The sequence below is a fragment of the Phyllostomus hastatus genome, unplaced genomic scaffold, assembly GCF_019186645.2.
Source record: "Phyllostomus hastatus isolate PE091 unplaced genomic scaffold, TTU_PhHast_1.1 phas_contig_196, whole genome shotgun sequence".
NCBI classification, from domain to species: Eukaryota; Metazoa; Chordata; class Mammalia; order Chiroptera; family Phyllostomidae; genus Phyllostomus; species Phyllostomus hastatus.
Window position 1 is genome coordinate 37,347,048 of NW_025333709.1, and position 12,778 is coordinate 37,359,825.

Below are 12,778 nucleotides of genomic sequence, written 5' to 3' on the forward strand. Positions count from 1 at the left end.
GCTAATGACAACACATACATTGGGGGAAAATTCCAGAAATTTTTCTTATTTTTTAATGTTAGTATTCAAAGAGTGAGGGTTTTTCTTCCTATAGGTTATGAGCAATCTTGTTTTTCACTTATCTAGTAAAATTTAGGTAGTTTAAGTGGTGTAATTTTATTATACATGCTCCCAAATTAGCACATTATTTTGGGGCTGTGTGTGAGAGATAGGCGGGCCCTGAGGCCACAATGTGAGAGAATGTTACCCTTCTCAAATAATAGCTTTGGTTCCTCCAAATTATTTTTTCCACCTCAATTTACACAATAATCAGGAAAACAAATACTTATGCCGAAATCAAAGGTAAAATATCATGGGAGAGGTGCCTTTATGCTTTTTCTGCAATCTTAAACCATTATAAGTGATACGTATGAAATTTCTTTCCTTTTTAATAAGATAACTTTCTCCTATTGCTTCATCAATGTGAAACTATATATCTTATAAAATAAACTATTCTGGTTTTCACTAAAGTCAAACTTCACAATAGCAATACTCGTATTTCTCTCTGAGAATAATATTCCCTGAAGCTCCAAAGGGAACTGTATAATTATGCTTTATAAACTATAAACCTGCATTTTTTCTACTTTTTCTTTCCAATTTTTATGCTGTTCAGGTTCTCCTCTTTTTACAAAGAAAGTATTTCAGCAAGACCTAATTTTATCCAGAAACTTGCTACACTGTTTCCCTCCTTTGTACAACTAATAAACATATTACTATCATACAGTTCCTTGTTTATTTCTACTATATAAATAGAAAAGAGCACTGATATTCGAGTCAGACATTTGGTTTGAAATTGTTGCTGCATAACATCAAACTTTCCACTTCAGTAAATGTGAGCCAGTATTTTCTACTTTACATATTTGAATGGATAATTAAATCAGAAAATTATTTAATTTCTAGAATATTGTTTGGTGGATGATACATAATAAAGAAATGTTCATTATTCTCTTTTTTTATGTGACTTCATTTCCTGTGTTGTGTTTTTCAGACTACAGTGTGAGTTGTTACAAAAATTGCTCTACTTCATTTGCATTTTCAAGAATATTTAGTGTATATTTTTGGGATAATGAATCAATAATTTACCTGGATGGCTACCCATAATTTTTCAGTAGCTAAACAGTTCTGTATGTATTTATCTTATTTGCATGTATTTATGTAATTGTATATGGGTCTGTAGGTATACACACATCCACTGATGTCAGTTTTTAACACTCACAAACTCAGGGGCCATAGAGAAAAAAGAAACAATACCTGAATGTTGAGGGTGGGGGGTACGGTTTGCTTGTTGATCTACCAATCAGTTTAAGTATTCTTTAAATGTCCATTAATTATTATGTGCATGGTAAATAATGTTGTTTTGAATTAGCAATTTCTTTCAAAATTTATTTTCAAAACGAATTATATAATTACAACAAATAAGTTCTCCATGTATTTTGTGAGTCAGGGAGTGAATAAGAGAAAATGAAATGAAAATGTGGCATATGATCCTTTCCACATAGTTTTGTTTTTATCTAAATCACATTTTTTTCCTGTTAATGCTTTTCCTGTTTGTAAGAGTAAAATACTCTGAATGTGTCTATTATGAACTTCATTTTTTAAATAAAATCTGTGAGATGGGGGATTTTTTGATATCCTTTGTGTTTAAATTTATAGCTCTTGGAATGCATCTAAAAACTAGTGACAGTAAATATTTTTTAGCTAGACTATCAAATGATCTTGTTCTTACATGCTAAAAGGATAAAATTGAAAACTAATGCAATGTATAATTGGTAATACATATAGCACTTATTATATGGTACACTCTTCTGGGAAATATATATTTTTATATAACTGAAAATTATAAATGTTAGCTTATTGAATGTTCATATAACCATATGGATTAAGTAATATCACTATTTCCCATTAAACAATAGGAAATTGATACTCTGAGGGCTTAAATGACTAACCCAAGATTACAGTACTGGAAGAGTTAGTCACTGAGATAGGGTGATGTTGACCCAGAGTCTATGCTCTTAACTCCCGTGTTATGCACAACAGTGCCAGGAATTCAGACAAATATGTGTAATTTTGCCTTATAACCTATGCAAGTACTTCAGAAATAGTTTCAAATTTATATTGTCAAAATGAGGATTATAATACAGTCTTCAGTAAATTATCTCTATTTTTAATACCCCTTTACAGAAAAAAATGAATTCATACTCAAAATATGAAGTGACCTGAAATATATATTAATCATCAGAGTACAAAGGAGAGGGGGGCAGAAGGAAGATGTGGTCCCTGCATGGTTTATTGAATTTAAAGGTTCTGGGAGAGACAGGATCATCAAAATTTGGTCATGTTCCCTCAGCATTTGTGTTCTCTAAGATAAATCTGTGCATACTTAGGGGGAGGCAGGTATATCAGTTTGATTCACTAATGTCACTTTTTTAATGCTTAAAAATTTTAATGCCTCCCATGAATGTATTTAATGCTTTTAAGCAAGTTTTTTCATCTTGAGTTGTAAGATCCTGGAGAAGGTGTTACATATTTTAATCAATATTCTATGTTTTCCTAGTCCAGTGCTTTGTATTTCAGTGAGTACTCTATAAACTGCTGCTGAATTGATTAATTATGTTTGAGCATAATTAATTAATGTAAATCTGTGATCTTCACAGATTTACTTACAAAGATGCTTCTAACGGCAATGTAGTTAATATGTAGAATGATTTCTCAATGAATACCAGGACCGAGAATGAAAGTAAAAGTCATATGTTTAACTTTTTTATTTTAAATTCAGAGTAATCACCATGGCTGGATGCTCAGTTGGGTGGAGACTCACCCTGATAAGCCAAGGTTGGGGGCTCCTTCCCTGTGGATTCATAAATAAGTGGAACAACAAATCAATGTTTCTCTCTCTCTCTCTCAAAACTAATAAAGAAATTAGGCTCCTAGTAATGATAATGAATGAATGTTTTAGTAAAGTTAGTAAAAATTACATTTGTAGAAAATATTTATACATAATAAGTGCCAAATATGTCTATACATATTAATGAATTATACAAATTAGTTACTAAAATTAATATAATTATTTACATTAATATGTCCAGTGATACTGAGTTTTTCATTTCAGTCTCTTTGGGGTCTGGGAAATAACCACTGTTAATATGCACATAAGTATTGTCACTTAGGTAATTTATTCATTTTTATATATAAATCCTGTACTCTTTAAAATGAAATGAGGAGGTATAACATATTTTCATGAGGAAACAAATTTTCAATGAATTAAGAAAACCTCTATTTGATCACCTCTTTTTTTTTCTTGTTTGCAGGATTCGGATTTGGGATATTGGTGTTTCTGTTTTTGAGGAATATTTCTTTTTTTGGGGTTTTAATTTTTTTTAAATCATCGGTCTTGCAATACAGAAGAGGAACCCGAAACACTCCTTTGTTACACATTTCCAACACTCTTGAGGCACTTTCACGCTCAACCACACAACCATGTGGCTGTCACAGCTACTTGTCTTCATGATGCTCTCAGCACCAATAGTTCACGGTAAGGCCTTTAATTAGTTTTTGTGTGATGCTTAATGTTGTCTCAGTTATACTGCTCCCCTTTCTTTAAATTTTTGCTCTAGAATTTTGCAGCCTTTGCCTACCCTATGTTAATAGAAGTTAGAGTAAATGGCCACAATGTGAATCATAAGCTGCAATAAATATGAGTTTGAATTTAATTTTTAAGGTAACTTTTGAAATGTATGTATAACCAAAGGTTTAAAAAAAAACACTTGGGTATTTTATTCTTTATTTATACTACACTTAGGAAAATTCAGCTGAATCATTAAACTATATTACTCATTGTGAATTTTTTCACTTATATATTTTTATAATTAAAATTATTTTTTATGTAGTAAGTATGAACGTTTGAAAGAAATCACCCTCAAAATCTGATTTCCCAAACCAGGTAATCATTTGTTTGTGAGTCTTTACTATTCTGTTTAATCTTTAATACATAGACTAAAAACTAACCTCTCATTAAAGGAAAATTATTTTTGTCATATACCTTTCAATGCAAAATAGAAATAAACACATCAAAATATAAGCAAATACAGAAAGGTAATTTTATAGATACATGCTAATATACTCATAAAAGACTGTAAACCTTGTTTATTTAAACATGTTGGTGCTGACAACACAAATATGTGAGAAATCATATGCCTTTGTAAATGTTATAAAACATATGACAGTTTAGTGAGTATGTAAGACAATTTCTGTGCAGCTTAGTACATAACATTCCCTGAATCTCAATAAAAACTGGCAAGGTAAAGTCTACATGTAGGTTCCTTTTTCACAATTTAAAGATTTTTACTAATTACCATTGGTTTTGCGCTAAGAAGAAAATGGTATAATATAGCCACTATCTCATAGATTCATGGTAATTATTCATCATTTTTTACATATGTTCATGGTAATTGAAGCAAAGAACACAACTGTACTTACCAGTGCTTAAGAGGTCTCAGAATATCATAATGCATCATGTGGCTGAAATGAATTTTAAGCCTCTTTCATTTACTTTTGGTTTTTAATTGATTATGGAAATCTATTGTATTTCATTAGGATGCAGTTCCAAATTTGGCCTATGTTCCTGAGTTTCAAATTGAACTGCATTCTGCTGTCATTGTAAGAACTGGATAAAGTAACTTGTCTCTTTTGAGTTGTTCTCTAAAGTTCCCCTGATTTCACACATTTACATCTAACAGATCACTATAATATAGGGTAGTACTTTTTTTTAATGAAAGTAAAATTATAAAACCATAAACTATAAATTTTGTCAAAAATTTCAAAATGTTTACTTAACTTATGTACTGGTGAAGTACTTAAACATTCACACACTTGGGAACATAAAACATTTTGTGACATGGGACAATCAAATAATTATGGCACTTTAAATATGTACTTTTCTCATTATCTTTTGGACTGGCCAAAAAGTCCACTTAGTTTTTTTTCCCTGCGATCACTCTGGTAGAGCTTATTTGTCTTTAACTTTTTGAAATGATTTTGTTAGATTATACTATGATAGCTGTTTTATCAGTGTGTAATTATAAAAATCCAAATTGTTGAGTTTTTATGCAGGCATTTTAATTTTGAAGATGGAAGAAAATATGCAACATTTTTGGCATATTATGCTTCATTATTTCAATAAAGGTAAAAATGCAACTGAAACCACACAAAAAGATTCATGCAGTGTATGGAGAAGGTACTGTGACTGATTGAACATGTCAAAAGTGGTTTGCAAAGTTTCTTGGTACTACAGACATTTTGGCCAAACAATTATATGCTGTGGGGCTGTCTTATGCATTCATAGATGTTTAACAGCACCCCTGGCCTCTACCCACTAGAAGCCAATAGCAGGAGTTAGCTGACATTCTCAAAATATCCAAGTCAATAAAGTTATTGGTGAAAATGAAAAACATGTCTTTTATTTTAAGGAAAGAACTAAACACCCTTTATGGCCAAGCTTATATATGTCTAAAGATGATTTTAGTTAGATTTTTGATGTTATAGAAATGCTCTACTCATAAGGTTCTTTTATGGATTGAAGAAATAGCATGTGTAAAAATTCTAGCACAATACATGATGAATATTAAGTACTTAAACATGTTAATTTCCTTCATCGTACTATCTGTCCCTCTACTTTTAGTTCCAGTAGATTTTAACAACCAGGGATTAGCTCAGAAATAATCTTACCATGAGACGTGTTTGTTTTGATATTGATGCTCAAGGGGAAATGAATATATACACTATATTATTTATTTAGTCTGTCCCTCCTGACCATAGACAACTAACTTTTCTGGGTATGACCTGAGTAGCTATAATTTTCTCTTGAGTAAATAATGATGATTTTATAGCCATGCACTTTAGATGCATTGGTACAATTAATTCACACAACATTCTTATGGTTTCAACATTTATTATTATAGTCTTTATCATTAACTTTTTATGGTAAAAATATTGAATTATTGAGTGGTAAACTTGACTAATATTACACAGCTATTAAGGGATTCAGAGGGGATTTAAAATCAAGGGGTTTTGTGAGCTTCAGTCTGACTGTCAGTAGATAATCAATTTCTATCAAGGCCATTCTTCCCAACAGAAAATCCTGTAACAACTCTTCTGGTCATTTGGGAGAGGTGAGGCAGAAGTCCAGATCACCCGTCCCTTCCATCATATGGGCGCAGACAGAGTGAGCTTTGAAGTCTGACAAACCTGAGATAAAATTCCAACTCTGCCACCTGCTAGCACTGTAACCCTTTCACTAGGTAAACTAGTTACTAATACCGGTTCACCCACTGTGCGTCATAAATCTGTGCTAGCTGCTAAAAATATGGCTGTGAAAAATATTTTTAATTCTTTCCCCCAGGAGCTTACAGTAATTTAAAAGTTTATAAGCCTGCTTTTCATCTACCATATATATATATATATATATTACATGCAGAGTTATTTTAAGAATGGGTAAAATAGTATACTACATGTAGCTGCTAACACAGTGCTTGTCATTTGGTAAATCTTCCTTGTATTTGATTTTTCTACTCTTAACTATCTTGAAATAGAGCTAAACTTCTGAGACTTTGATAAGGAACATGAATAATTGTCCTTATTCTTGCCCTGAGAATTGAAAGAATCTTTTTCTACTTAAACCTCAGCATTCAAGTTATGCCAGAAATTTCTAAATACTACTCTCTGAACAAAATTATTATTAAACCAATATGTATCAAAGCTTAGTAGATACTGTAAAGTTTAGTATATAATGGTCAGTATATAAAAATATAAGTATAATGTATAATTATCAGTGATACTAGTATATAATTGTCAGTGGTAGTAATATATAAATAGTAGTATATGATGCATTTTTGCACGATCTTTACATAGATAAAATTAGAAACCAAGCTAAAGAACTAATTCTGAATAATATTAACATTAATTGAATAACCTTCACAACATCCTAGAAATTCAGGCTAGTATTTTATATAGAAAAACAAAATTAATCAGTACATTCACATTATGAATATATACATATATAAACAATTATTTTAATTGAGGAATTGTCTCTAGTTCTGTGTTTTTCTGTCCATATTCTATGTCTCCATGTGCCTCTGTATTTCTGTTTTCCATAACTGTGCCCTCCTCCTGTACAGCCATAAAACCCTTATCTATCATGCAGTGAGACCTGGCAGAAGTAAAGAAAAGCAGCAAAAGTAGATGGCCAGTTCTTTGCTGTTAACTAATGACTGTTACATGAAGATAAAGGATTTTTTTGGTTCTGCTGATGCTGTTGGAAACAAGTGAGAATAGTGGAATTGGGGAACACTATACAATGGTAATATGGGCACCTGGGACTCATGCCGACTGTGGAGGAATACCGTGGTCCTGTGTTGGCCTTGGGTAGGAGACGTGGTCGGGCTGTGACTCCACCCAAGCCACGATGGATTTGGAGCTAAGAAGGTGTTTGGGGTACTTAGATATTTTAAATATACCTAATTTTAATTTAACTGTACTTATAAATTGTGTCTTTATTGGAAAGGCAGAAAACAGGATCATTTGAGCTCACTATGAGTTATGGGAAACAATATTTTTATGGTATATTTGCATAGAATATAGGGTTTTAATATTTTTTTCTATAACTACCATAAGTTTCCTTTTTCTGCAAGCCTATTTCTTTCTGTAAAGTTACATGTGTGCTTATACATTCATGGACTTTATAGGCTATCCTGATTTTTATTATGTTCAACAGGGTAGTTACAATAAACAGTTCTTAACAGTGACAAAACAATTAATAGATGCATATATATTTAGTACTGTACTTTTTATGTGATTTGCATTTTATTATTAACCTATTTTAACAGTTATGCTATTTAATGTGTCAGTGATTTAAAATACTACTCATATGTTTTAACTTTTAATAAGATATGAAGTTTGAGAAAGTAGAAAATTACTTTTACTATATAACATCTTACCATATAATTCTTTTTTATGAAGTTATGTTTTATTAAGTGTGAAAAAGCCAGGTTGGCTTCTAAGCTCTGCTACACTTTGTTATTGTGTGATTTCCAGAAATTAATCATCCTTGATATGTTTATAATGACTGCCACACTGGGTGATTTGTAATGTTTGCAGTAATATCACTATTTTATGGTCAAATATGTTATACAGAAAATGCTTTGTCATGGTCATGATCTATGTGGTTCCTGCCAAGACATCCAACACCATCTTCATTGGACACACAGGACTGAATTTCAAATGTATGTGTTCTGTAAATTAATGATGCAGTCTCTGATACTACAATATAAAGCACAAACATGCATGGCCAATAGCTTTTCCTTTGTAAGAATGGGTTTAGAAACCTTCCCTACACACTCGGTGTGCAGTTAGCAATTTGAAAAGAGTTTTCTTTTGCTTTCATACTTGCAAACCACGTTACATGTTTTTATTGTAGTGATAGTCATGAGTGGCTAGTGTATACCTGGAGTAAAATAGCATTTTCTTCTATTCAGTTTTTATATATTTTGCTTCTTTGCATAGGGAAGGCTACAATTTTGTCTTTTTTAAATGTTTTTTTTGGACACAGGGTGGACTGTGGCTGCAGTAAGGTAATCATGCACTTGATGCTTAATTAATTTAAAATACTTGGATATATAATATATAAATACTTACCTGTTTTCTTCTTTATTGCATTGCTATTTACTTTCATTCTCAATGTAAGAATGCTCTTACTTTTCTAATTTCAGATAGCAGCTGTGGTATACTTTTTATGCATGTATTTCCTCCATTCTGATTGGGAAGTTACTCTTTAATAAACAGTCAAAAAAATTGGAATTCAATAGGAGAGGGTCTCATTGATTTGTCCTCTAAATAGAGACTATGTGTTATATGATGATCTGTTTTAATTTGGCAGTTTAGAATAAGGCCCTGTTGAAAATAAAGTTAGTTCATTCTCTACTTTTTAATTGATCAGTTGATGGGTTTAATAAAGTTAATGACAGAACATGAATTAGAAAAAAATCACTTCACAAATTTTTTCTTTTTTTAAATATTAATATTCAAAGAATGGTGGCTTATCTTTGTATAGATTGTAATTTTGTCTTCCAATTTTGTTAATAATGACATGTTTCTTTGATTTGATTGAATCTATATGTTCCCTATATTGCCATCAGAGCAGAATTAGTTTCTTTAAATACAGAAAATGTTCTTTCTATCAGAAAAATAAAAATGATCATATGTGAAAGAATCATCAAATAAGCTAGGTTACTTAAAGATTTGCAAGAGAAATATACTAGTTAGACTTTAAAAAAGTAAGAGATGCAGGACTTTGAACAAAAACACCCTGTCATCACCTATTATAGTTTGTCGAGATTTGAATGTCCTGAAGTCAAGGATGTAGCTTACTGGTCAGGTACAAGAACACAGTCTCACATATTCCTTTGTCATTACTAAAGTCACCTACTTTAAGAGTAATTCACCTCATAGAAATTTAAATTAGAAAGCAAAAATCCAATAATCTCATGACCCAGTGATATACTTAATATTAATGTTTGTTAGATTTTCCTGCTTTCCCGTGTGCACATATTTTTGTTAAATTGTAATGTTGTTAGAAATAAAATTTACCTTTCATTTGACTTAACCTCAAAACATAGACATTTCTAAGCTCTCATTAAATTTTTTAAAATTATAATATTGTTTCATATGAAGGAACCACGGTTTACCTAACCATATGGTGATGGCTCAGCAGTGAAAGTCATTATCATATTACCATTACAAATATCACCACAAGGAACATGCTTGTTTGTAAATTTGACTACATCTTCGTACCCCTGGAAAAAAATATCTTGAGACATGTAAAGTTAAAGAATGATTCTTTTTCAAATTAATTAACTGAAATAACTATGTTATATCGATGATAGGAAATGATCAATATGACCTTGCTAGTTATTACTGTGATTTATTTAAAAGAATTCCACAAGTTTTGGCTACTCTAATAAGGAACCAAACAACATATAAGGATAAATATTCAAATATAAGATATAAGTAATATTTGAAGGAGTATGATGATGCATTCAGTAGATTCAAGAAATACTAACTTCCTTAGAATTGATGAGACCACTTTGAATTCAGCTAGGTGATTTACACATACATACTATCTGTAACTAAGTAACTCATTGATTTCATTGCTCATTTTGAGTCAAAACAGCAATGAAATGCATGACTTTGAAAACATCATAGCAAGAAATGTCTGGAGCCTATGAGATGAAAACTCTGAAACTTTCCTGGGGGTTATAAAAGAAGACATGCAATATACCATTTTCCTGGATGAAAAGTCTGAGGTCAACAAAATGCACAAATATTTCAAATTAGTTTCTATAGGTTTTTACACAGATGCATTCATAATACCAATGTGAACTTTTCTGTTAGAAATTTAACAAAAATATTGTATAAAATGTATATTGAATATTAAACAAGAGAAAAGTTAATAGAAATGAAAAGAAGAATAGGAAGGCACTCACCCAGTTGATCATAAAAATCAATTATAACAATGAAATTTCTGAAACACCACTGCAGTCTATTTATTTCTGTTGCAGTGTGATAGAAATGCCTCCTCAGAAAATCGAGTGTCTAGAACACAAAGTAAAGTTGGGATCAAATCAATTGTGTGTGCGTGTTTCAAATTATATATTATGAAGCTTCCAAAGGAAGACTTCTTTGAGCTACCTACATTCATCTCCATTTTTGAACAATATATTAGATAGGATAAGCTAGGCTGTAGTCACAGTAGATTGCAAAACGAATCATGGCTTCTATGAATAATTTCTTGTTTGCCAAACATTCCAAGGCATGTAGGTGTTTCTTGTCAGTGTGTGTGTGGGGTGGGGGTGAGGGGTGGGAGGTGTGTGTCATTCTGTTGCTCTCATAGTTATTCAGGAATCTAGGCTAATGCCATGAGGCATAAAAAGTCATTATGAGGGCCATTGTCATTCTTGTCCACAGGAAGGAAGAATGAGCAGTGTGGAGATGGAAAATTTGTATGGATATGCTTGGAAGTAATGCACAGTATATCTGTTTCCATTTCCATTACAAAAAACAAAAACAACACAAAACAAAACAAAACGAAGTCTCATTGTCACACCTATGAAATAGTCTGAAAAGTATAGTCCTCTTGTGATAGAGGAAGAAGATAATTATAAAACACACCAAAAAGCTTTTTTGAAAAGGAATCTAAGGCACTAATACGTTTTAATGCATAAATTGAATTTTTAAAAGATCTTATTTATATATATATTTAAAGAGGAAAAGGGAGAGAGAGAGGGAGACATCAATGTGTGGTTGCCTCTCACTCACCCCCTACTGGGAACCTGACCCTCATGCAAACCAGGCATGTGCCCTGACTGGGAATTCAACTGGGGACCCTTTGGTTCACAAGCAGGCACTCAATCCACTCAGCCAAACCTACCAGGGCTAATGCATAAATTGAATTTTTACAGCTTTATTGAGATATATTTAACACCATAAAACTCATCCTTTTAAAGTGTACAGTTCAGTAGATTTCAGTGTGTGAGCAATTTTACAACTATCAGCACAATCAATTTTAAAACATTATTAGTCCTCCAAAAAGAAACCCCATACCATTATGACTCACACCCAATCTCCCCATTCAACTACATCCCTGACAAACACTATTGTATTGGTACTTTATGTATCAATGGATTTGCCTGTTCTGGATGTTTTTCCTAAATGGGATTATAAAATTTTCATTTTTTGTTATCTGCTCATTTCACTTAACACAATTAAAATTTATGCATACCCTAATGTGTATCAACACTTAATTCTACTTTCTTGCCAAATGATGTTATATTTTTTGAATATCCCATATTATACTTACTAGTTGATAGAAATTTAGATTACTTCCACTTTTTCTTTATTCTGCGTAATTTTGTTATTAAAATTTATTTACAAGTTTTAATATAGACATATTTTTACTTTTCTTTTGTATACAGTATACTCCTAGGAGTGGAATTGTTGAATCCCACGTTAACTCTATGTTTAACTTTCTGAGGACCTGCAAAACTGTTTTCCAGAGTGGTTGCACAGTTATCCTTCTTGACAATAACATGAGAGTTCTCAGTCTTCCACATCGTCACCCGCACTCACTGTTTTTTTTCTCTCAGCCACCCTAGTATAGATGCTACCCCCTGGTTTGATGTGCACTTCCCTCCTGCATCATGATGTTGAGCTTCTTTACATGTGCTCATTGGCCATACTTATATTTTACTTGGAGAAATATTATATAATCTTTTCTCGATTTTTAGTTTTCCACTAGTGAGTTCTACGTGTTCTTTATAGAAATGCCTTTTTTAGAAAAGACTAGTGGATATTATTGTTAGAATACATCTAGGTGTGTGACTTCTTTAGATTGCGTATTCTAAGGGAGGTATTTTGCCTGGATCCACCCATTTAAATCTTGTCTATTTTACATTCACTTTGAAATCATATACCTTTTTCCTATCCTCACTCAACCTGCCCTTTTACTTACATATTTGATTCCTAAAAGTAGTTCATCAATTCAGATTTTTATGATAATGATAAAAACTAGTAACTGTCAGTGATTGAAACTTTACTATGATATGTGAACTGGATAGTAGTGATTTATATACAAAACAAGGTAATTTACTCTGTTCCTCTAGTAGCTTACAATCACTACCCTTTAAGAAAA

At 31.7% G+C, this 12,778-nt stretch overlaps 1 protein-coding gene across 13 annotated transcripts in view; it reads left to right on the forward strand.

Annotated features, from left to right (window-relative positions):
* Positions 1–12,778, forward strand: part of ADGRL3 (adhesion G protein-coupled receptor L3) — a 761,150-nt gene that overhangs the window by 264,338 nt on the left and 484,034 nt on the right. For all 13 annotated transcript variants that reach the window (XM_045834530.1, XM_045834518.1, XM_045834519.1 and 10 more), the window contains exon 3: positions 3,348–3,571. In XM_045834530.1, coding sequence (XP_045690486.1) covers positions 3,517–3,571 — 55 coding nt within the window. In that variant the 5' untranslated portion in view covers positions 3,348–3,516. The remainder of the gene's footprint in view (positions 1–3,347; positions 3,572–12,778) is intronic.